A 26,893-nucleotide genomic window follows, 5' to 3' on the forward strand; every position below is an offset into this window, starting at 1 on the left:
GAAGAAGTTCTTCAGTTAGAAGCCAGAAGTATTGGACTCTGAAGGACATCATTCCAAATATATTAAAGGCAAACAGGCAGTTTTGCCAACTCCAAAATGTTCAAAAATTCATGAATCAACCTCCTCTAAAATTCTGTATTTTCAAAAGTGGTACAATCAAAAAAATCACTACAGTAAGGACACTGAATATCAGTTAATTCAGTTTTTATTTTTATATCTTCTTTTTTCACATGAATTATATAACAAGTCTTTACCAGTCTGCACATACAAAAATATTTTTTTCATAATAAATAACCTGGTCACATTAATTTAAATAAGGCAACTCACTGTTTTGAGAACCAGCAAAACAGAACATAGAAATCAGTCCATGTTTCAAAATCAACAATACCTTCAGTGCATCAAACACAAAAACCTATTGCATTTTGAAACATTTTCTTAAGATGTTAACAAAATATACACTTGTTTGTAAATAATAAAGTTAAAATATCTTTAAATTAAAATAAACAATGAACACTCTTAAACAGCATAATAACAAACATTTTTCATGTGGAAATAAACAAATAAGGTGTTGATGATAGCCCCATCACCAAAAATGGTTGCGGAATATGAAAGATGCATCAGCAATAAGCAACTTGAATAAGTAAGGTCTCTTCACAAAAATTGGTTGTACCCAAATTTCCTATATAAAAATCATCATTAAGTTGCTTCTTGTGCATCTGAGGTCAAAGTGTCAATGTAGAACAGGACTGACTGCAGTTGAAAATGCAATTTTAACAGTTGTTAAAATACTGGCTTTTGTAACAAAGAATTTGGAGCTGTCATTCAGTGGGATTTCCAATGTGTGAGCAGTTGCTTAAGGAGACATGATGCAGTCATCCTTGAGAGCCGCACATGCCAAGTCTTTGTTCAGCAATCGGAAGATACTGAGGATCGCAGATTCCTCCAGGCACTCACGTGTTTCCTATGACAAGAGAAAGTGAAAGATTGAGCATACTTGCAACAGGCTATGGCTGCTATTCAGCAGGGTAAAATAAAGCTACCATGGATGTGATGCAGGAGAATGGTGCCAATAAACAGGAGCACAGAACTTGCACAAGGAGAAGGAGAAGTATGTAGACTCCCATGTAATCCATGTTGTAATTCAGTGCAGAACACATGGCCTTGTGGCACAGGAAGACGGACACTATTTAGAAGGGAAGGGATCCTGAATGCTGGGTCCTGTTGCACATAGTGGCCACATCCAACTGAGCAGGAACGTGTTTCCCCAGGGACAAGTAGCAGTGGCATATTTTATGCTACTACTACTTGTCCCCAGGGAATGACTGCTGTGTGCGCTCCAGGGGTGAACACCCTCCTCACCCCCACCCCTCTGCACTGCAAAGTAGCAGCATGGGGAACACCTGCATGTGCAGTGCATGGCAGCATAGGCAAGTCTGTGGCACCACATACCACGTGTTCACACTCATCTAGACGTGGTCAGTGTGTCTACATATTACCTTTAATAGTCATTAGGTCAAATGTCTGGGGTGAAAATCCAGAGTCCCATTCCTTCTTGGGCAATGCCCATCTTGCAAGTTACAAAATCAGCTCAATTCAACACCCTATACCTGGTCAGCTCATTCTATACCTGGCCCCACATATCTTCCCATCATGGATGCCCAATGAACCAACTTCAACATGAAGGGTGCTGGGTGCTTCTGTCCTCTCCGGCCTGCTTGTTAGGACAATATACCGGGAAGTAAGAGATTCAGGTATCAACCTCCCTTCTGGCTGAGGGGGCCCAGAACCTGGGTCTTCCAGTCCATGGGCAAGTACCCCAACTACTAGGCTATCAAACTAAAAGGCAGAATTTCCCTCTGTCAAACAGTTGCCAAATCATAATTGGGGGTGGATGGCAGGTACTGGAAGAGACAGGACAGAATTGAAACAGCATATCCTTTCTAGGCATGTTTACAAGGACAAGGCACTTGTGTTATACAGGGAAAAGAAGGATCCAAAATCTGCTTAAAAGTAATCTGCAATGGTGGTATTTACACAGTTAACTTTAGCCATATAAGTGCTACTTATTTGTCTACAGAGCAGGTGGATTTGGGCCAAGGTACAAATCAGAAGGGAGATCAGGCTTCACAGACTGAACTGAAATTCTATTGTTTGTACCCTGCAAGTGAGGCCACATTAGACCAAAGTACAAAGTCTATTCTGGATGACTGGTTTATTACAGTCTGCAAGCTAAGGTAATGGCCCATCCTGATCTGAGAGATTTGCCAACTTTCTGGAATATTTCAATCCTGGAACACCCAGTACCAGATTGTAGAAGGCCCTGGAGTATATGCTTTATCATTAGCCCCATGGAAAAGGTATGGAGCAGATGACCCAATGCATTTTTCTTCCCTCTAACATTTGGTGAAAGTTCATTTAATTTGCTTGCCAGATGCACTCACCTTATGCTTAGCCTCATGGAAGTTTTGCAACCAACTGCTCAGCTTCTCAGATTTTTTATGTGAGTGATGGTGATTGAAGGTCTACAAATAAAATCAATAAGGGAGAAAGATTAGTATCTGACTACCTATCAGGCAAATATGGTTCAGACTAACTATCCCTGAGCAAGCCCAGTAGCATGTCTTGGTTTGACTCTACTATCTAGGCCTTTAATTCTATGAATTCTGTGTTAACCTGATATGTTTTTATTAATTATACCAATAATGTATATAGCATTTGTCACCTGCCAAAGTGTTTTGAAGCATTCCTATGTGGGCATAGTCCTGCATAGGGAATGGAATGGAATGCCAAGGCAGCTTTGAGGGGAATGGTAGCAGAATACCTCCTAGAGCTAAGCATATGGCAACAGAAGTTCCTGTGCTTCACAGTGCATGTCGCAGAGCACTTAGGTGCCCTGCTCCTTTAAAGAGTGGAAACTGCTAGGGAAAGAGCCCCAGCTGCTGGTCATCAGAGTAACCAAGTGCCCCACAGCTGCCAGCGGTCAGCTACTGGAAGGGGCAAGCCTGGCTCACATATAAACCCCAGGGCTGAGGCCAGGACAGTGATTCCCTGCCAGCAGCCAAGAGGGAAGGAGCTCTCCTAGAATAGCCAAAGGGGAGAGGCCTGATTGCAGGTACAGGCTCTGATAGTGGTGAGGGATGGAGCACCCCTGGGGTGGCTTGAATGATGTTGTAGCCAGGCAGCTTAAATTTATGTTGTAACCCAGGGGCTTGTTTTGTGTTTGCTGTTTAAGACTGGTGGCTTGGGTGAGGCTATTAGGGGATGGAGGAGTCCTTATAGGGGACCCTGGCACCAGAGAGGGCATAGCATTTGGGGGTGGGGACCCTGGTGCCAGAGAGGGCACAGCACTTTGCAGGGCTGCAGAGAGCCCAGGGAGGACCAGGGGGCTGAGTTAGAACTGAATTTGTTCGGTTTGGGCCTTGTTATATCTGTGGGGCTTGGGTTGTGGTAAAGGGGTGGTTGGAGCCATGCATAGCCTGTAAGGCTAGGGTGCCCCAAAACACCCACTGCAGAACAGGAGCCACAAGGGGTCTGGGAGCCCATGGGGTCAGAGGACAGCAAAACCGTGTCCAAGATGATGTAAAGGCAGTCTCCCTATTATATATTTACCATCAAAGACATGGCAAACAAGAATCAAGTGCACCCATTGAGCAACTTGGCACAGTAAAGGGGCCTTGGGGAGATCACGGCCATCCTGCAGGACCCCATGCTGTGACTGCACAATGTGCAGCTGTATCTAGCTAGTCTGGTATTCTGACATGCACAGCCAAGCAGAAACTGTCCAGAAGCTGTTAAGTAGCCAAGTACATCAAGCACATGACCAAGACAAAGTGGCTCAATCGTTGCAGTAAAGACAAGGCAACACCAAGCTCCATATCTGTGGTTACATGGAATAACAGGTCCTGCATCCACTTAAGAAACCAACAATGTTGGGGATTCAATAGACTCATGCTGTGGGGATCTGACACTTACACAGCTCTTTAAGTCCTCCCTGATATGTGTCAGGAACTCCAGAGGCCTCGGGAGCTGCTCAGATAGGTTGGGGTCCTCAATGTTCTTCAGCATGTCAATGGTGAAGTCCAGCTCTGCCTGTACAAGGATCACTCTATCCTGTACCTGGGAAGAAAAATATTAAGGTAAACTGTCTATCCAGAGGAGTACCAGAGGTGACTGGGAATTCCTGAGCTAGCAGCTGGTAGGAGTGGCCTGCTTACATAACAGATTTTTTTTCCAAAGCTGCGTAGGGCTTTCATGACTTGTTTATGAAGGAAACAGAAATTACTGGTGACTTGCAATCGGGAAAACATGGAGAAACAGTGGTTAGCGCTGACTGGCCAATGGGACGGGACCCAGGATATCAGAGAGGTGTATTTCTACCCTACACAGAGTCTAAAGGTCCTTTCTTGCTTGCACCAGGATTTCCTTTGCTGTTGTTAGTCACTTTCCTTTCTTTCCTTGGAGTCTGGCAACATTTAATGAAAAACATTTTAAACAATCTGGAGACTTACTTAGGGGAATAGTTTTTAACCACTGATTTAGGAATTAGTTTCCAGATCTTCCAGATTACTGCATACAGACATGGGAATAGCTCTAGATACTTAAATATTGTCTCATGAGCAACCAAAATACAGAAACAAAGTATTTTCTAACTCACAACCTGGAGCTGCCTTGGAGAGGAAAGTTAAACAAGCTTCAGTCTGCAAACTGAGGATTAAGACAGAGGTCTGGATAAGTCACTGTTTCCAGTTTGCTGAGTGCTGAAGACCAAGTTAGTTTCTTGTTTGATATTTAAAAAGAGTAATCATTTTAATATGAAAGTGTAAAACTTTTTTTTCCCTTGGCTTAATTATTTAATAACATCTTCAACCAGGGGATATATTATTCTGCCTCCTACTCCAGTTTTACCGTGAGTTTCATTAACCTGTGTGTGTTGTTCGGTATTTTTTTTTTTTTAACTGTTCCACAGCCTAAAGATCTGCCTAGTATCCCAACCCTAAAGATTGCTAAAAGAGGTCGGATATTTGATATGCTCAATTTACACAAGTCAATAGGTAACTGTGCTATCAATAAGGTTATCCTAGGCTTAGAGGGATCACCTAAGACCCAAAACTACCCAAGAAGGGGAACGTTATGATTTAGCAATAAAATGACTGTTATTTTGTCATTTTATCATTAGTGGCAAACTTCTCTCTTACCGACAGCTCTGCAACTTCCCAGGCTCGATTGAAAATGTTGGTGCATTTTCGGCCTTGCTGCGGCATGGTTTCCTCCTGGAGGCACAAATAAGAACACAAGAAAATGTAGAAGGGAGTGGGAGTTGTCAAACTCTTCTCTCATTTGGGATTTAAAAAAAACAAAACAAAACAAAACAAAAAAATCAACCAATCACAGGTGCCCAGGCCTTTAATCTTTTTTTGACCCACTTGAGTCAAATGCGCCCAGTTAGACTGTCTCTCTCTCTCCTGCCTTTTTGGCATCTTATGACCTTGATGGACAACTCCATTTATACAAGTGTAATTTACATCCGTTTTGTATTATACTGGGACCCAGAAGAGACAGACATAAAGCAATCCCAGGGCAGCCTCCTGCAGTAGGCAGCTAATAGAAAATTTTACAACTATGTGGTAGAAGAACAGGTTCTTCTTGACTCTTGCCTTTACTGCCTGGAATTGGGGTGGGATCACCAAACTAGAGATGTCTGCCTGTATGTCTTTTAGATGCAAACCTATATTCATCCCAAGAACACCAATTTCATTATTTTACTTTCCCACAGTGATTTGCTGAGCACTGTTGTTGCTCACACTGCCATTATTGCCTTATGCAACTTCTTTAGACTTACAAATTTGTCCTTGATGTTCTTGATGGCCTTCAGTTCTGAAGGTGACAAAGATCTGTACTTGGTGAGGTGGCAGTGCTTCTTCAAAGGACCTCTGGGAAAAGCTTCTGTGAACACTGCCCATACAGTCATCACAAAGAACAGGCCCATCCTGATGCTCTGAATGTTTCCTAATTGAGTCAGAAAGACAGATATACATATCATTCCATGTCCTCATTACAAGGATTATAACTAGATCTTTGACACTGTCAGAGTAGGCATAGGAAGTACATTAAATATGTATACAAATACTTGTGTGTGTGTGTGTGTGTGTGTTCATCTTATATTTATATCACACACACATGTAGTGTGACACCCCTCCCCCCCCAAGCAGCACAAACTGGGATCTCTGATTTAAATAAGGTTTACAAGTCACAAACTTTTTTTTTCAACTGGCAGTAAAGGAAAAAAAAAAAAAGTAGGACCCTTTGAGAAAAGGCTAATATTCAGATCTTCTTTAGAATAGCCCTTCCTAGATTAATAAATAAAACTCATATTGTATATGTATACAGATAGGTGCCTCTTACCTTGCAGCATGTTTGCCCAGGAATTGCTTTAGTTTTTTCTGGTCTCCTGTGGTCACCTTCTCTTTTGGACCTGCAAGTATAATTTACCTTCTCCATCTCTTGCTTTTATACTGTTCAGAAAAGTTAAACTGAAATTCTGTTTTGCTTTAGTGTAGCGAAAATCCCAATACTCCTTTTCCATGTGAAGTGGAAACCAGAAAATGAAAGTAAAATCTTAAGATTTTCCTTTAAGCCAGGAGGGATGCCCAGGTGAGGGAATTCCTATAGTGACATCATGACTGATGATGTAAGGCACTTGCTGCTAATGTTAGCATAGCTCAGTTTTCACTTTTGCTTCATTACTGCACTGATTCCTGGAGCTGCACTTTGTTTTATGTCTCCTACCCCCAGAAGTGATTCTGAGGGTCACTGATAACTAAGCCTTGAAGGGAGGAGTGGAAGCAGACCCCTACCCCACATCTTGGTTAATGGGGCCAAATAAGTAGAAACCTGTCCTTAAAGAACTTAGTGCAACAGGACAATACAGAGAGCATCTTTCTTCAGCCCAGCCTTAACAGTTTTGCCTAGTGTGCTCAGTCATGTTGGTTAGAATTCAGACTATTTTTTCTTTATGCATCTCTCAACCCTCTGTTCAGTCTGACAGGAACTCTGCTTGTGAGAGCATTTAAGGCAAGAGTCTCATTCCCAATAATTCTTTTACCAAAATCATTTCTTTAGATGTTTCTACATGACCATCTTTTAATTTCTACAAATAGACATGTTAGTTCAGAGGGAACCCTACCCTGGCAACTGCATTCTGGGATTCAGGATTATAGGATCTTGCCTTTGGCAGGTTATTTGATTTTTCAGAAGTACAGTTGTCATTTGGGGGACATGCAGGCAAGATCCCTCCTCTCTACCCTGGATAAAAGTTATAACTGTAAATGAAACTAAGAGGAGGAAGAAAAAAGAGAGAAACTAGGAGCCCTTCAGATCTGATCATTTCCAGAGAGGTTATCAATAGGCAGGCCTGAACTGGAACCCTGATACAATATACCAACCTTATTTTCAGGGAGCATGAATTCTTGGTCATATCTCCATTTCACAGATTCATAGATTGTAAGGCCAGAAGGGACCTCAGAAGATCATCGGGTCCAGCCCCCTGCCCCAAGCAGGAAAGATGACTGGGGTCAAGTGACCCTAGCAAGGTGGTCCATCCAGTCTCCTCTTGAAGATCTCCAGAGTAAACGATTTTTCACCACATCTGGAGGAATCTTATTCCAGTCTTGGACACCCTAACTGGGAAGAAGTTTGTCCTAATGTTGAGTCTGAAACAGTCTTCCAGGAGTTTGTGGCCATTACTCCTGGTTTTCCCCAAGGGTGCCCTGGTGAACAGTTGTTCACCGAGCCTTTTGATGTACTCCCCTGTTCAAGCAGCCCTGATCAGTAGAGATTGTCAGAACATATAACTGGAGATGGATTCAAATTACCTCTTTTCTGTGTTCTCTGCCTCTCTGCAGTTAGAAACACCAGATAGAACAATTGGGCTGACCAGCTCAGCCATCTTTATTACCTTCTCCCCATTCTTCCTTGGCTGTTTGCTCTAGCTGGCCCTGTGTGCATGGCTTCTTCTGGTTACTAGGTGCACCCTCACCAAGTTGAGCCTGCAACCACACAACACTTTTAAGTTGTGCCATTCCAGACTTTGCTGACATGCAGTATAGCAATTCCGTGAAAGAAGCAGAACTGGGGTTGGGTTCAGCACAGTATGGGGAGACAACATCGCAGTAGCAGTACCAAGAGTGAGACCTACAGAGACAACTGACCTGTCTCCTGGAGGGCACCAAGTGGCAGTCAGAGGGAGACTGCATATCTTCCCCTGCATGCCAAAAGAAGATATGACAGAATCCACATCTGACATTTTCTAGATGATATTTGTCACGTCTCTGTTCTCATGGAGTTTTTGGAGTCAATTCCTCAGCCTCCTGGAGTGTTGATTGGAATGAGGTTTGTCTGGTTGGAAAACAAAAATTGATATGACTTGACTGGTATACAAGTATAGCATGCCCAACATGTACAAGTATAAAGTGCGTTTCATGTCACTGTGTATCCTGTTTGTCTGTAAAGTAGGATCATGTTTTCTGTGTGATTTGTTGTATATTATGCCTCTTCTAGGGGTGGAGAGGACCACCTCTCATCCCTCCCCCGCCCCCCCCCCCCCCCCCGATCATTACCTAATTAGGGTTACCATATTTCCAGGTCCAAAAAAGAGGACACCTGTGGGGCGAGGGAAAGGCGGGGAATATGATGGGGGGGGGGGCAAGTGACATGCTGGTGCCCCTCACTCCTGCCCTGCAGCCCCCTAGTGCTGCCAATGCCCTGCATACCTAACTCAGTCATCACCATGCCCCCCCACCCCCGCACCTCACTCCTGATCTGCAGCCTCCTTCCCCACTCCCAGCCATGCTGGTGCCCCTTACTCCCAACCCACAGACCCTGCCCCCCAGCTCTGCCAGCGCCCCTCACTCCTGACCCTCTGTGCTCCCTGCTGCTTGTGATCACCAGCAGAGCAAAGCAAAACCACCAACTCGGCTCCCAGTTATGCACGTGCTGTTCTAGGCATTCTGGGAACTGCAGTTCTGTGTCCGGAGATGCCTTAAGAACCTGTAGAACCAGGTGAGTGACTAGATGAGTCCTAGAGTGCCGACCTCCTTTGAATTCATTGGTCTGCATTAACAGTGTTCCAATGAGGCTGGTTTTTGGCTGGAACCCTGGATGAGGTCAGAAAAGTTATTTAAGGTTGAGGCTACCTGGGCTGGGGGCCTCTTTTTTTGGTGTTTGGTTTGTTTGTTTGTTTTTTCCTTGGGTCCCCTGGAGAAGGGAGCACGAATGCTGGAATCTTGGCTGGAGCCTGAGGCCAGGTGATACAGACAGCCAGGGTTTTCCAAATCCATGAGCGCTGTGGGGTGTGGACTGGGAGTCCAGGGCAGAAGCTGGTAGCTCACCCCCCACATCCACTCGGGCAGGAGCTGAGATCAGCACTTTGTAGCAGCTTGGTAGAGTCCCATCAACAGGAATCCAGGGTTGGAGCAGCGGTCTGCACTCCCCAGCAGCTCAGCAGAGCTACATGAACTCACCAAAGGGCCCTTCACAAGGCAGAGGGAACTGGCACCCCTGGCAGACAGTGATGATGAGGGAGACAACACACCCAAATCCCCAGGGACTAACTTCTTTTTGGGTTGAGACTCCCCTACTCTTGGACTGCTGAGCCTGGGGTTGAGGGCTCCCCAAAAGGGGTATGGGTGATACAGGTTATACTTTTGAACTGGGACAGTGTTGTGGTGTTTTGTTTTGCTTGACCATATGTAGTGTGTGGGTGTTTGTCTCTAATAAATCAGGGGGTTGTGTTCATACTGCTTGCAAGGGAAGGGTGGTTGGTTTTGTAGGACACCCTAGTAATTTTTTTTTTTCTAGTCTTTCCCAGGTGCACTGAGTGGAGGCTTCAGCCAAGGTAAAATGTATTTACTATCCCAAATTCAAACCCAACCCTTGTTGCTGCTGACAAGTGCTCAGCAAAAGGGTTATATAAGTAAAGACTTAAAAGACTGGATCAATGTTTTCTCAACACTGAGCAGCTCTGACCCTCATGCAGTCTTGGTGGGTCCCTTTTGCATTCTCTCTCATCTAGCTAGATCGGGGTGAGCAAAACATGACCCACAGAGGACTCCATTTCCTGGAATCCCTGGCCCATCCACCCCACACCCACCATTGGGGGTGGGACCTGTGTGGGCAGGGCACACAACCTGGCAGCTAGGATGGGGCTGCAGCCAGGAGTGAGATGTGTGGGCGGAGCCAGGGAGACCCTGGGATCTTGAAGCAGTGACGGCATGGGGCTGGAGCCAGGTCAGAGCTGCGATCTGCTGCCCCCACACCCCTACAACAAGCGCGGATTCCACTGGCATCTGGATCATGGCTCTGCCCCGGCCCCATGCTGTCACTGCCCCAAGATCCTGGCCCCAGTTGGCTCCCAACTCAACCACACACCCTGGCTCCCTGCTGTTCTCCATGGAGACCCCAGAATTGCAGGGCTGTGACAGCACAGGACTGGGGCTGGGACAGAGCCTTGGTTCTGTGGGCAGGGGCATGTGGAGGGGCTCTGCCCCTGCCCTGTGCTGTCACTGCTTTGACCTTAACTGACAAGCTTTGACCTCCTCATTCTGGTAGAAACCCCAGTGCTGCATTTTTAGTTCAACAACAGCATGGCTTCCTCCTGAAAGCAGAATGTAAGAACAGAAAAATGCCTGTGTGTTGTGCCATTTCTCCTCGGTTCCACCCACAGAAATCCATTCAAGGACTTCATGGTGGGGGGGGGATCATGAAGAAGAAAAGTTGGTTTAAAATGCTCCCCTGGCAGCTCCAGGCTTGAGAATTACACAGTGAGAATATACAGCCAAGGTTAAAAGCTGTCTCATTCCTTCTCCCATGAAGAAAAGAGCATAGCAGGAGCTGCACCTTCCTTGTGCACTAATCTTTCATAGACATCAGGGCTGGAAGGGACCTCAGGAGATCGAGTCCAGCCCCCCACCCAAAGGGCAGGAAGTCAGCTGGGGTCATAGGATCCCAGCAAGATAAGCATCCAATTTACTCTTGATTTAATCTTGGCTGTTTCTAAGTCAGTGTTCAAGATCTCAAATGTTCTTGTTATTTGGTTTTGAATTTTTTCCCTTAGTCAAGTGATATGCAGAAAGGACTGCTATTCACACTACCCCCTAGGCATCCTGTAGCCATTGTTTTCTCTAGGACTTCTGTTCCCATTGTTTTCCTATGTACCACTCATCTTCACATTTACAAACTTGTCCTTGAATTGCTTAAAGACTTTTCTGGTTCTGAAGTAGTAATGAGCTGCACTGAGGGAGGTAGCACTTGTCCCTCTATTTGTTACTGTTTTCTCATATGAACTGTCACATTTTGAAAACTTTCAGGAGTGACAAACATTTTGCTCAAGCTGCAATTAGTCATCATGATGAACAGATATGATCTGCTGGGGAAGTCTCAACATGTTTTTTGTTTTGTTGTTTAAAGGGAAATTTTGCTTCACCAATCTGCTGGAGTTCCTTGAAGGAGTTAGCAAGCATGTAGACAACAGGGACCCAGCTGACATAATATATTTGAACTTTCAAAAAGCATTCAACCAAGTCCCTCACCAAAGGCTTTTCTTTTTTTTTTTTTTTTTAAACTGCATTGCCACAGGATCTGAGGGACAGTTCTTTTGCAGCAGAGAACTGGTTAAAAGATGGGAAGCAAAGGGTAGAATTAAATGGTAATTTTTCAGGATGTAGGAATGTCAAAAGTGGGGTCCCACAGGGATCTATGCTAGGCCCAATTTTGTTCAACATTTTCATCAATGATGTGAAAATGAGGGTGTCTAAGATTCAGTACACAAGGTGCTTCAAGTCTGCAAATGATACCAAGTTACTCTGGTGACTGAACAGTCCTAAGCTGACAGATCTCGCCAAGCTGAGTGAGCAAAAAAAAGTTGCAGATGAATTTTGACAAGTGCAAGGTACTGTATGTTGGTGGAAAAATAACCTCAACTATATGTACACAATGCTGGGTACTAAACTAGCTGTTATGATGCAGGAAAGAGACCTTGGAATCCTTGTAGACGGTTCTCCAAAAACATCAGCTCAATGTGCAGCTGTGACTAAAAACGGCCAACAAAATGTCTGGGATCATTAAGGGAACTGAAAACAAAATGAAAAACCATGATTCAAAAGATAAACCTAGAGATTTCAAGTAGACTTTAATTTCAAGTGCCCAGAGGTTTCTATTTCAGTTGCTAGAGGAAAGGGCACAGCTGTTCTTGCAAAAGTATGCCGATTAATTGCTCAGGACTGGGTAAGTGGGGAAAACCCTTTGATTCCCCTTTAAAGGACCCAGGTCTTCTAAAAAATTCTGGGTTCTCAGACCCTTGACACATCCAAGTCAATGGACACATTCATTACTGCGCCATAATTACAATGCATTAAGTCTATTACCTGTAGTAACAGGTACTAAACTTAATGGGCCTTAATCAGCTCTACTCTGCAGTAGTACTGTCATACACTTTTTTTTTTTTTTTTTTTTTGTGATGCTAATGCACAGGAGAATTAGTCTACTGTGCATTTAGCATCTCTTTAAGACATGCCTAATAGGTAGATATTTAGCCTAGGGAAAACTGAAAATGCAAAGTTCATCATGTTGGAATGTATAAGCCATTTACACTCCAGTAGTAGGATTTGATCACTTTTTGTTTCATTTTAAACTGTAAATGAAAACAAAGTTCCAGTCCTGTTCACTTGTTAGCCCCTTGGCCTCTCTGCCATTCCAGCTTGCTTCTTTTGTAACCTGTTTTTACTAGATTAATTCCTGTTGCCTTTCATTATAGTATTTTTACCTCTGGCAGGTTCTATTAAATATGACCAGGTTGCTGGAAGGTATAATTATCACTTACGTTGCTACGGGTGTTCAAATATTTGATGCCACCAATGTCACAGTAAGATGCATATAATTTGTAAGAACATTCTAGTGAAAAAAGAAAACCTTTTGTGTATCCATGCTTCTTCTGATGTCTAGGTTGGTTTAAACAATATATTGGATGACAATTACTGAAAAATCCATTGCTCTGAGTAAATACATGGAAAGGAATCCAAGCCCATATAATTCAGAGATATTGGGCATCAAGTTGGCAAAGCGAGCAAAACTCTGGCTTGCATCCATAGATGCTGGTCTAGCAAATCCCAGGATGTCATCCTCCCACTGCACTTGGCCTTGTGAGGCCACAGCTGGAGTACTGCATCCAATTCCAGGCTCTGCAATTCAAAAAGGATGTGGAGAAGCTTGAAAGCGTCCAAAGGGGAGCCACGCACATGATCAGAGGGCAGGAAAACAGGCTTTATGATGACAGGTTGAGAGCTATGGGACTCTTCAGTCTGGAAAAGCACAGGCTCAGGGGGGACCTGGTGGCAGCCTATAAGTATATAAAGGGTGTACATCAGGATCTGGGGAACACCTGTTAACCAGAGCACCCCAAGGGATGATGAGGTCAAATGGTCACAAACTCCTCCAAGACCACTTCAGGCTGGACATAAGGAAGAATTTCTTTAGGGTCTGAGCACCCAAGGCTTGGAACAGACTGCCGCCAGACATGGTGCAAGCACCCACTCTGAACTCATTTAAGAGATGATTGGACATTTATCTTGCTGGGATCCTGTGACCCCAGCTGACTTCCTTCCCCTGGAGCAGGGGGCTGAACTCGATGATCTTCCGAGGTCCCTTCCAGCCCTAACGCCTCTGAAATAGCAAACCCCTTTCAGGTGGCTAACAAACAAGTATCTCCTAGCGTAGGGAAAGTAGCTGGCACTGACAAGCGAACGACAGTAGACAAGAGTCTTCCTGTGTGAGTCCATGGATTAGACCAAGGACCCAGAGGGATTGTGAGAAGGAAGGAACAGCCTCTAATCTGCTCTGACAGCTGGCCTAAATTTCTGGTTAACCAATAAACTGGACCCCTGAGGGGCAGAGGTGGGGAGGGATGGGAGGAAGTCTGACATGGAATTAAGCATGGCATTAGTCTTTCCATGCCAGTGGCAAATTTTAGTGGCTTTCAAACCCAGAGCCTAGAAACACTGGGCCCAAGGGGAAACATTTACCTTATTCTTACTTTCAGCTGCATTGCCCTTCTGAATAGCCTGTCAAGAGTTAATGACCAAGCAAAGAGCTTCTGTTAAAGAAATAGCTTGTGGGAATATGGGACTATAATCTGATTTACTTGGGGACTTGCCCCAGACAGGCACACATTATTGCAGTCTTTCCAAGTCTGAATGTTGTATCCAGATTCAGAGAGCCACCTGCATACATTATCTGCCAGGAAGAAAAGGGCTGCTAGAAGGTAAGCTGGCTCTCTGTTGGACATCCAGCCCTGTGCTAGAACATCACTTGGGGATCCAAGTACAGAGTGTCCTAGTTGCTTCCATTTGCCATGTAAAATACCCAGCCAAAATGTAAACCAAGTGTTTTACTCAGTGAAGTTGTAGATAAAATTGTGCTTTAAGATTAAAAAGAAACAAAGTAGGATCTTGCTTTAAAATGGCCATAACATTTAGAGTGCTACAAACTGACTACTGTTTTAATTTTAATGGTTTAACAGAATTAGAGACCAAACTGCAAACAGAAATATTGGCTTAAACTACCTCAGTGCAGCAGAACCAAGGGGTCAGGAGCAACCTGATGAGATACTGAGCCTTAACCCTGGAAATCAGCTGTCATGACAGGGTAAATTTAGTTCACTTTTGCTGTTTCTTAGCAACACAGCTAATGGCAGAAATGTATGGCCAAAAGGAGAAATTTGGATTTTCTTATCATTCTGTGTGCGCAATATTTTCTGCCTGCCATCAGAAGTGAAAGATGAGTTTGATTATTTCCATTTGTCTTGTTGACATGGTGAACACGAATGTTCAGAAGAATGATTTCTCTGGCTAATCTTGGTTTTGCTTTCACATTTTGAGAAGATAAAGTACCACGAACATGGATAAGGAGATAAGCCAGATAAATATACACCAATATAAAGGAATCTTTATCATCCATTTATAATTCCTCTCTGCTTACATTCTCATACAACTTGTTATTCATATACTCATCCTCCACATTTACCGCACAGCAAGCGTGCTATCCACTTTCTTCACATCAGCTTGCCCTTCTAGTCATTAGGCAAGTGATCTTGCATACCTAGGGTATGGTTAGGCTTGAAGTAATCTAATATTTGCCATGTTAGGGTCTCTTTCGCATCCCATCTCTTGTCAGCATGTAAAATGCTACTTGTTCAGTTTTTTGTTCCTCATTTTCAAACTTTTGTTCTGACCGTGCCCATGTGATCCATGCTGACTTTCTCTTGAAGAGCTCTTGAAAAGAGCTGTTACAGAATTCTAGCAACTGTTGATTTTTAAACCAAGTGTCAGATCCTGTTTCCTTACCTGTGCAATTAAAGCTTAATGTTACTCTTTGCATAAAGATGAAAGAAATTTGGCTCCTTAGGGAAAGCATTAGGGTCCTGTAGTGGTCTCTAAGTGGAAACATTCTCTCTACATAATACAGCGATTTCTCAACCTTTTTAGGCACGAGGCATCCTGCAACAGATTCAAGACACCCCTCAAAGTGCTAGCTCCTACTTTTACTCTTTATTACTTTTCTGTAGTTTAAAACAAAAAAGAGTTCTTCTGTTGCAAAGAACTCAGACGACAGCAGAACAGAGTATTCTCAGTGCTATACATTCCTATTTGAAATCTCTGGGTATAATCTTGTGAATCATGTTTGCATATCCAACAGTGCTAACATACCATGATACCCTTGAAAGGATCCCAAGACTTCAGCATCCTGGTTGAGAATCGGTGATGTATTAGTCCATACTTTGCCACACCATGAATACTTGGACATCTTATAAGTCATCATAGGTACAACATGCAATTAACAATTCTATCTGAGCTACTAAAGAAACTTTTTTCAAAAGTGTCTTGAAAAAGAGGCGTAAGCTGAAAGCCATATGCAAAGTAGCAAAAGATTTCTTTTGGACCATTAATCAGTTTCTGTTCTTAAATAGATTTCATACACGTTTGGACTTTAGAAGCAATACATTATGATGGATAATGTAATCGACTTCATTTTTGCTTCAGTTGTTCATAACCTTCTCTATTGAGTCAGGGTACGTAGAGTAGAAGTGAACTTTGCATTTCATATGTTCAGCTAGTGATGTTCAAAAGAACTTACCTAATCCAGGGATTTCTGCAAGAGCCTTCCTGTGATCTGTAGTTCACTTGTGCAGCCATCTGCCTTGGTTCTCTGTCCTGCTTCAGAAGGACCAGTATCTTCAGGTAATCACCTGACCTCTAACTGGGAAACAGCTAATAAGTTACAAGACTGGGCCATTTTCCTCTTTAAAGGGGCCATTCCCCCTGTGACAAGGAAACTGCAATGGCTACCTGATGGTCTTTGTAAATGAGCTAGTTTGGCAGAATCTATTTTTGACTGGAATTGCTTTTGTAACCCGGGCAGTACTTCAAGATGTACCCCCTCTCCAATTGAAGGGATCAGAGTAGATGCATGAGTGCTGTGGGAGGTATAGGGACCCTCCTTCCCCTATACAGCAGAGCCAGATCACTAATGGGGACTTAATCGTATACCTTTTAATGAGAAACACAGTAGTGGGAACATAATAAGTATAAACCAGGGGGTATAAGGGACACTGCAATGCCCCAAGGGGATGGGAGTCAATAAGAGGTTAGGCATTTACATTTGCAGACATAGTCATCCTGTTGACAAAAGACTGGTTTAACAAAGTATAAAACACAACACTACAAACAATACTGGTTGGTGAAATATATAAAATGCACAAAATACAAAACATCAAACAACAAGAGGTATAGGATATAGGTATTTGGAGGGGGAGGAAGGGAAGATGCAATGACCCACTTCCACTGCAACAAGAATTTCTCCCTGTCACTTCATTCACTCCTACTTGGCTCAGCTGGGACTTAAACTCAGGTCTCTCACAGGGTGGGCAGAAACACTACCACACAGCCGCTAGTGCTGGTCCTTCTTCAAGCTGCTAGGCATTTGGACCTTCCAGGAGCCCCTGCCTCACATTGAGCTGCCCTGCCTTTTGCTGGAGAAGCTGGAAGCAGAGCTGGGAACTTCTCAGGTCACTACTCTGCTTCTTGCTGGAGCCGGAGAACTTCTCCTGCTGGCTGTAGCCTCTCGTAGGGGGAGCCTCTCCTGCTGCTGAGGGTCCAAGTGCTGCCTGCAGGTCCCACTCCTTCAGGCTCTTCTGGGGTACCTGCTCCCACCCTGCCAGCCCAGCTCTTTGGAAACTCCTTCCTCATAGTTATCACTCATCTCCTCTGAGTCAGCTGCACTGCTCCTTTTATCCCCCCTCTGGGTGACCCAGGGGGCCAATCAGGGGACATGGAGGGTGAGTCTCTGGGGCCTGATTGGTGAGGAAAGGGAATCCCAAGCCCTCCAATCGTTTTTTTTTTACCCTTTCAAAACCCCTGGGCCAAATCACTAGGTAGTCCGTCACATTCACATAGCTTGTATGCATAGCACAGATGACTATGTATGTGATGCAATCACTTTAGAAATGTTACAATAGAGAATAGTCCAAGCTGTACTTGCAGAGAAGTAGACGACAGACTCCTTCCACTGGAACCTCTCTCTTAAACACTTCATTTCTTTCTTCCTCCCTCCCCACCTCCTTTTATTTTAATTTACACTAAGAAAAATCATATCAAACTTTTAGTGATCCCTGCAATTCTGGTTGATAGGACTAAATTACAAAGTAGTTTTAATTGGATTTCCAGCTTTGCGGAGTGGCTAGAAATGCAATGTAGCATCTGAAATCAACTGCTAACGCAACATTATGGGCACAGATAATTGCTGGTATGAAGACCGACACTTAGACGTCTAAAATTGACTGAATTTGCAGGAGCAATCGAATAAGTGAGCTTTTAAAGTTTAGTGACTACGCTTACAAAATTAGAGGTAATTAAAAAAACCCAGTGATATTTTTTCCCCAGATGGTCATTGTTTGTTTTTTTTTGTACATTAAGCCTGACTTTGAGAACTGGCACTTTTAACTTGCAAGTTTAATTCAGAAGATTGTAGTGTGTTTCCTCACAATGTCCTTTGAACCACAAGTAGTGAAATGTAATGGCATGCAACCTAACTGTTGATTTATAGGACAGAAAGAGCCATTCTGGCAGGCTTCCATTTTCATTAATGCTCAACACACTAGTTAACACTAAAAATAACAGTTTGGAACAGCAATGTACAGGATTATTAAAAACAATGCTAAAACTGCAATTACTGTAAAGTAACTAATACTGAGCTAAAAGGCTGGTACATCTTTATACCAAAAATGAAACAAGATTTTGTCCCAAAGGAAAGAACTCTAGTAACCAAACCATAAAGTCATACATGTTACACTGTGGCATGCGGATACAGTAGTACTGTGGGAAGATGAGATACATTTCCTGGTTGGTTCCAGGTGCTTTACACTGTTCAAACAAATCAAACCAGATGCATCTGTGGTTTACCTGGTTGGATAAACCACATTTATGCTTGATTTGAGTTTCTAGATTGGAATAAGTCTGCAAGAAAATACCAGTAGATGTGACTCTGTATCTGCTTTAATGATGTACATACCGATATTTATTGGTTCACCTTCTAGACCAGGGGCAGGCAATTAATTTGGGCAGGGGGCCACATGGGTGGCCCTGCCCCTTGACAAATATCCTGCCCTCTGGCTGCCATCTTAGGACTGGAAGTCCCACCTCTAACCCCTGGCCTTTGCCACCAGAAATCCCTCCCCTTGTCCCCTGGAAATATTCCTCTTGGGAAGGGAGGGTTACCATCCTAGAACCAGAAAAAAAAAACAAATCATACACTAAAAGTCAAACACATACTATAACGTATTTTAATTTTAACAGCTGAGGTTAAACTGGTGAAACACATGTACAGACAAGGCCTAGACATATTCTTGCTGTACTCTTGGCTGGGGAACTTGGGGAGGAATTGTTTCCCTGACACCTTTGGGTGTAGAATGGCAGTTGTGCTGCTCTAATTACTGCTGCTCCAAATACAATGTGCTTGGCAGGGCCTTGGTGACCCTAGCATCATCCTCCAATCTTCAGCTCCACAGAAAAAAATGAAACTCATTTTTCTGATGTCCCGTCATCTATTATTGAAAGACTGCCCATCTGAATGTATCTATGCCTCCATGCTTTGGGAAATGTGTCACTTTTGGATTCCCTGGCTATCCTCTTATTGCTGTGACTGCTACACATCTGAGGTGATCACACAATTCACACTGAACAACAGCAGTTCAGATACAGGAGGACTCTAGTGGAGGGCTAGGTAATGCCCCAGTTGACAGACCAAGAAATAATACTATGTTTTGTGTCTGTCTCCTTAATACCAGCTAGCTACAACATACTCATCATAACTATGCTGGTTAGCTTAGCTTTCCAACTTATCTACTATCATAAAATAGTTTCACTTCTATAAAATGATTTTTCTTTTTTGCTGGCAATAATGTGGAAGAGTAGCATGATGAGCTAAATTTTACTTTAATGCAAACAGGGCATCTAGCTACTCAAAGGGCAGCATCTAATCCAAGGAAACATGAAAAAAAAAATGACAAGCTGTTTTTGCTCCCAGACCAAACTATGGACAGGTAATCAGTAGGGCTGGCACTCTATTCTAAACAGCTGGAATTTGGGAACTGACTCCAAGAGATAAACCAGCAATCTTGATCACTCAGTTTCCACATGCTGCAAGGCACTGCATTCAAAAGAGTCAGAAGAAACAGATGCAACAATTCTGAATGAGCATGTTTGGTCATATCACTATTCCAGATCTCACTCATTGTGCTTTCTTCGCCACTAGCTCTGGGAATTCTCAAGAATGTCCATAAAGATCAAGTAAGAGAGAGTTTTCAATCATTTCGAATGCTGGCCTGTGAACTGTTACACAGAGTGCGTAGGTTCACAAATAAATGCAAACAGCAATGGAAAACACAGGCACATCAAACAGGTGTCAGGGAGGAGCAGCTCCCTAGTCATGGCTGACCAGCCCAGTGGCCATTTTGATACAGGCAGATCTGTGCTGTTTAATTTTGGTAAAGCTGAAATATCCACAATCCACTCCAGTTGCTTTTTCTGCCATAAAAAGGCTGCTCAACTTACAAATATACACATACTCTCTGTCCCCCATACATGGAAGGAGTTCGATGCATCATGAGTAACACTGGTGAAAAAAAAATGGCCAAGCCATTTATGAGCTCCCTCCTCTTTTGACATGTATAGGGTAGGAGGAGTGGGCCATGACTGCCTGGGTAACACTGAAGGAGCCAAGAAGAAAACATCCAAAAATATTTTCCTGCTCAATGCATACCCTGTTCTCTCCCTTCTGTCCCTTCCCCTGCAGAGTCCCATGTCTAACTTGCTGTGATATTGGCCTCATCCAGCTCAGATGTGCGAGCAAGAGAGAGGACCTCCTCATGACAAGGCTAACTTCATCCCTACACTTGTGTGTAGGAGGAAAAGACATTAACAGTCCTGAGCCAGTCCAAGCAGAGTGTGATCATGGCCATTATGACTAAACCACTGGTGCCCAACCTCTTTCCTCAGCAGGCCAGATGGGCAGTGACTAGTCTGGCCATGGGGTAGATCTGGTTTGTGGTCCCAATCCAGTCCCCAGTGCAGGTGCGGCAGACACCATGACGCTGCACAGAGGGGTGCAAAGGACAGATCATCCCCAATATGACTCCACAGGAAAAAGGAGCTTGGCCTGACCCTGCAGGGGGAAGGGAGCATGGCTCAGCACCAGCACAGCCCCATGGCAGAAAGGGGGCATAGTCTGGCTTTGATCCGCAAGCAGGGGGGAAGGGGGCATGGATCGGCTCTGTGGGGGAAGGAGTTGTGCCCAGGGATTAGGGTTTGGGAATTTGACAGTGGGTGAGGCTGGCCATATTAATGGCCATCACTCCCCTGCTGCCAAATTTCTGGACCTGTGAGGATTCCTGTGGACCAGATGATGTGGTTCCAGGGGCTATATTTGGCCCACAGTCCAGAGATTGAACTATACCACTAGGCCAAGCTAGTAGAACAATCACAGAAAGGAATCCCTGAACACATGAATGGTGAAAATCATGGGTGACTGGTGCCACCTTAGTCGGGGGAGGGGGGCACATGCCCCTCCCCCCAGTGACCAGTCATGGACCAGGAGGGGAGGGGGGTCCCCCTTTGGCCAATCTTGCTGACCAGGAGGGGGGGTTCCCCCCCCCCGCAGCTGATCACAAGGTGTTCAATCATCGTGGCCGCTTCTGTAGGTCTTGGGGCGGGGGGGCACCGGCACTCCTGCCTGCCCTCCCTGCCCATCGCCTAAGTGGCAAATGCAGCCGGTCAGGGGGTGCACTGGTGCTGTGCACCCCCATGTACCCCCTACACATCGCCACTGGTGAAAATATGTCTTTGAGTATTTCCACCGACACAGGAAGGTAGGAACACATTATTTGCTAAATATAGCTTGACTATACCTTGACTTTAACCAGGCTTTTAATGTAGTCTCCCACAATATTCTCACCAGCAAGCTAAGGAAGTATGGGTTAATGAATGTGTAACCCAGGCAGTACTCCAAGAGGTACCCTCTCTCCAACTGAAGGGATCAAAGAAGGTGCACAAGCACTGTGGGAGGTGTAGAGACTCTCCTCCCCCTATAGAGCAGAGCCAGGCCACCAATGGGGACTTAACCATATACCATTTAATGAGAGAACAGTACTGGGAACATAACCAGTATAAACCAGGGGGCATAGGGGACACTGCAACACCCCGCGGGGGCAGGATTCAACAAAGGTTAGACGCTTACAAGCATAGACATATTCATCCAGTTGACAAAAGACAGGGTTAACCAAAATATAAGACACAATCAGCAGAACAAACAATACTGGTTGTGAAATATAAAAGGCACAAAATACAAAATGTCAAATAACAAGGAATATAGGACCTAGGTACCTGGAGGGGGAAAACCTCAATGACCCCTTTCCACTGCAACAAGGATTTCTCCCTGTTACTTCACTCACCCCAGCTGAGACTTGAGCTCAGCTCTTTCACTGGGTAGGTAGAAACTCTACCACACAGCCACCAGTACTGGCAGTGTGCTATGCTGCTAGGGGTCTTGACTTTCTTGGAGCCCCGGCCTCACATCAAGCTGCCTGGCCTCTGATTGGAGAAGCTGGAAGCAGAGCTGGGACCCCCTCAGGTCGCTGCTCAGATCCTTCCTAGAGCTGGGGAGCCTCTCCTGCTGACTGCAGCCTCTCGTAGGGGGAGCCTGGAGCCCAGCGGGGAACCTCTCCTGCTGGCCGCACACCGCGCTGCTGAGGGTCCAGCTGCTGCCTGCAGGTCCTGCTCTTTCAGGTGCTTCTGGGGCAACTGTTACTGCCCTGCTGGCCCAGCTCTTTGAGACTCCTTTCTTGTGATCCCTCACTGGTCTCCACTGAGTCAGCTGCGCTGCCCCTTTTATCCCCTTCCAGGTCACCCAAGGAGCCAATCATGGAGGGTGAGTCTCTGGGGCCTGATTGGTGAGGAAAGGGAATCCCAAGTCTTCCATTCATCTTTTACCCTTTCAAAACCCCTGGGCTAAGTCACTACCAGCTAGCCTGTCACAAATGGACTGTAAGGTGGACAGAAAACTGGCTGGATCATCAAGCTCAAATGGCAGTAATCAATGCCTTAATGCCTAGTTGGCACCTGGTATCAAGTGGAGTGCCCCAGGGGTCAGTTCTGGGGCCAGTTTTGCTCAGTATCTTCATCAATGACCTGGAGGATGGAATGGAGTGCACCACCAGCAAGTTTGCAAATACCACCAAGCTGAGGGGAGTAGTAGATACACTGGAGGGTAGGGCTAGGACTCAGATAGACCCTGACAAATTGGAGGATTGAACCAAAAGAAATCTCATGAGGTTCAGTAAGGAGAGATGCAAAGTCCTACACTTAGGATGGGAACAATCCCATGCACTGCTACAGACTGGGGATCAACTAGCTAAGCAGCAGCTCTACAGTAAAAGACCTGGGGGTTACAGTGGACAATAAGCTGAATAGGAGCCAGCAGTGTGCTCTTGTTGCAAGGAAGGCTAACGGCATATTGGGCTGCATTAGTAGGAATGTTGCCAGTAGATCAAGGGAAATTATTCTTCCCCTCTATTCAGCACAACTGTTTCCAGTTTGGGGCCCTCCACTACAGAAAGGAGGTAGACAAATTGGAGCGAGTTCAGTGGAGGTCAACTGCAACAAAAATGGTTAGAGGGCTTGAGCACATGACTTCGGAAGAGAAGCTGGTGGAATTGGCCTTATTTAGTCTGCAGAAGAGAAGATGGGGGAGATTTAATAGCATCCTTCAACTACCTAAAGGGTGATTCCAAAGAGGATGGAGCTAGGCTGTTCTCAGTGGTAGTAGATAGAACAAGGAGCAATGGTGTCAAGTTACAGCAAGGGAAGTTTAGATTTAGCTATTAAGAAGAACTTTCTCACTGTGAGGGTAGTAAAACACTGGAATAGGTGACCCAGAGAGGTTGTGGAATCTCCATCCTTTGAGGTTTTTAAGACTTGGGTAGATAAAGCCTTGGATGGGATGATATAGTTGGAAATGGTCCTGCTTTGAGGAAGGGGTTGGACTAAATGACCTCCTGAGATCCCTTCCAATTCTGATTTTCTATGATTCTGTGATTCTTGCTGCTACAAATAGTGCTGGCCCCTCCTTCTGTAGTGAATTCTAACTTTCTGACCTTGAGCCACTGACATCAATAGGACAATCCCACTTTACATCAGCTGCAGATGTGGTCCTACTTCTTCCAATTACATCATCTTCCATGAGCTCATGGTGTCAAGAGAACTTGTCTTTTGTCCTTTGACTACTAGCACTCTTTCAGCCTGAGTGTGGAAATGGCCCTACCTGTAAGGGTTGTGTTAGCACTTGCAGATTCCAAGAAAAGCTGCAGTTTGTGGCAGATCAATGTTTAACATTTACTGCTTATTTCCAATAACTTTATTCACCTCCACTTTAGTGTATTTTAATCCAATCTACCCCTTCTGTCAGATCAGTAAAGGGATAATTGAACAATTTCCTCTGTAAAAGAGACTCTCTAAAAAAGTCAGCCTCCATTTCAAAACATTTTTATTTCAATACAGATCTAGTTTCTCCTTTTAGAACAGGGTGGGAGGATTTTAAATTATATTTTAGTGCATGAGCCAGTACCTGTTACTTATGCAAGTGGGGGTTAGGAAATCACTTGAGAAATCAGCAATTTCAGTCTGTTCAGTTAAAGATAGCTCTTTACCCAAGGGGGACAATGCATTCCCAAGTATCTGGTAGCACTCAGTCTTTTTTAATTCTGATCTGAAAACTCAATCTGATTCTCACCATGCCTACTTACCTCCTGTAAGTCAGGAGTAACTCTTTTAAAACCAATACAGTTACATCAGTGTGACCCCAATCAGGTTTGTGAAGCTTATTAGTGAGGAAAGCAGCTGGCTTTCAGATTTCAAGCAGAAAGCATTATTGTCTTTTGCAAATTTGTACCTTGATTTTTCTGCTGACTGACGAGATTTCCAATGCAGTTATAAAATGCGTGTGAAGCTTGAGGAAGATATTTGTGCCTGGCTAAACAGTACACGTACCTAGATACACAGGAATACTCAGAAAGGGACTACATGAAATCTTCCTACAGATGTATCCAGAGAAGCGAACAATTTAGGAATAAACAAGCTTTTCTTGGAGATAGAGTTTAGTGATCTGTAGTCAATTAGCTTGTCATACATCATATATATAAAGTAGGTTTCATCAATCCATTAAAATATACGTTTTCATCTGGGGAAAAGTCTCACTTTTGGCACCCATCAATCAATTTACACAGAAAATGAGTTGAGCAGATCTATTTAGAGAAGTATTTTTCAACTGAGACTATGAAACAACTGAAAGGGTCATTCCTGAAAACAAAATACTCTCCGTTAAGGTTTTCACTCACTCACTCACTCCACTTTTCAGTTCACTGGATAAACATCTGAGTGCTTCTGCACTGCCACTAGCTATATGTGGTGGCAAGACATTCTTTACATGCTATAGCAGTGGTGTACAGTCTGTGGGCCGGATGCAGTGGGGAGTGGCAATTAACACTGTCAGTGATCCCCACTACCAAATTTCCAAGCCCCAAAGGCCAGATGACATGGCACACACAATTTGTTGGATCTAATCAGCACACAGGGCTGGGGTGGTGGGTCCAATCCAGCATGCACAGGACTGGGGCTATGGCTGGGAGCACCTTCATTTGAACCCTCATATAATGAGGTTTAATTTGTTACATAACTGGGGACTTTTAAAGCACCCTGCAGCCATGCACTTCTATTAGGGATGACTGTAGTATACTTTAAAGGGCCTGATCACACCACAATGTAACTTTTGTCTATGCCTAAGGTGCTGGGGCCCAAACTGGAATATTGGGCAAGGGCCACATGCCAAACTGTGCCTACATGCCAATCCCACACTGATTGGGCCCATGAATTGATTCTGTGTATTGGATCTGACTTATGAACCAACCCCATACTACTCATCTGGCCCTTAGCCAGGAAGTCTGGGCATCACTGCAGTATGGTGATTGACTGACTGACCTTGATTAGTTTGCTAGTACTCTACACAAGTGGTAGGTGCCAAAATATATTGGGCCAAATTCCTCCATGTGTAAATCAATTGGCTTGAATAAGACTTGCACTAAATATATTACATGCTCACATGATACCTTCCTGTGAGGTACAGAATGTGTTCCCCTTCATTGCAGCTATCCAGAATCTGGACTACCCTTCTGGGACCATTCAATGTTGTTGGCAGTGTTACCACAAGCTCAGGACCATTCAGCCTTTAGAAAAGACAAGAGTATAGCCCATCTATGATCAGCAAGCTTAGACACAGAATTAAGGTGCAGTTACAATTTCTTGAATGGAATATCCTTCTTGATGGTGACAGGGAGGTGCAAACAACCTTCTACCATCTGCCAAATTCCCTGAGTTCAGGAGAGAGGAGGAGGGTGGTATGCAGACTAGCAGCAGCTCTTCTTGAATTTGTTGAAGTCTCCAATTTCCATTTGTCCACACTTAATCTTTATTTGAATTAGTTTAATTGTTTATTTGAATATACATTCTCCAATTGGTTTTATTCATGCTACTTTGTTTCACAGGAACTTTGGAACTGGACTGATCCAGCTTTCCTGTGGCCCTGGAAAGTGTCAATTAGTTTTGTGAAACTTAGCTGGGGAAGAAAGGATTTCTGTTTTCTTTCCTTCACTATCTGGGAATGCTGCTTGCCACATCCTGTTTCTTTTACTTTACTGACCAAGCTAACTGTAACATCTGGAATGGTTCCCTCTGTAACAGGCTTTGGGGCCTTCCCATTAGCCCCACTTCTTCAGCTTAGGCTATATCCCTTGAAAACCCCTTGGGAACAGGTGGTTTCCATGGTGGACTCTTTTTCTTTGTGCTCCTGAATCTATACCTCTAGAACCCCTCTAAACTTACTTCTCTTTTCTAAACCCGTCTGTTTCCACCTTGGCATATTCAGCTAAATATGCTTTATTATTTCAGTAGGATTCTACCTGCCTACCCACAATACTTTTTTATCAAAAGGTAGAACATCAAGTTACTGTAGCTATTACATTTTATCTACAATTAGTGCTTTCTAAAAAGTGGGGGGGGGGGGTTTCTTCCAAACTACTTCCTGATTATATGTTTCATTCTTCAATCTATGCAATCATAAGCACACATTATTCATAATTTAGACTCATGCTAGGTCTGCAATCTGCACGTCATTGTGGTGTTTCAGTTACTGACCACATCTGCAGCTCACGGCAGTGAAAACTCCCTTTTCTTCTCTGGCCTTC

At 44.2% G+C, this 26,893-nt stretch overlaps 1 protein-coding gene across 1 annotated transcript; it reads right to left on the reverse strand.

The window, feature by feature from the left end:
- Nucleotides 1-562: 562 nt before the first annotated feature.
- LOC149867249 (interferon lambda-3-like) lies at nucleotides 563-6,583 on the reverse strand. The gene is made up of 6 exons (XM_090041699.1): nucleotides 6,490-6,583; nucleotides 5,840-6,006; nucleotides 5,196-5,270; nucleotides 3,973-4,116; nucleotides 2,442-2,522; nucleotides 563-961 (listed from the first exon to the last, which is right to left on the reverse strand). The coding sequence occupies exons 1-6, from the start codon at nucleotides 6,581-6,583 to the stop codon at nucleotides 854-856; spliced, it is 669 nt and encodes a 222-aa protein (XP_089897825.1). The 3' UTR covers nucleotides 563-853.
- Nucleotides 6,584-26,893: the final 20,310 nt, after the last annotated feature.

This window comes from Crocodylus siamensis, chromosome 4, assembly GCF_052110815.1.
Source record: "Crocodylus siamensis isolate JL-2025a chromosome 4, ASM5211081v1, whole genome shotgun sequence".
Classification (NCBI taxonomy): Eukaryota; Metazoa; Chordata; order Crocodylia; family Crocodylidae; genus Crocodylus; species Crocodylus siamensis.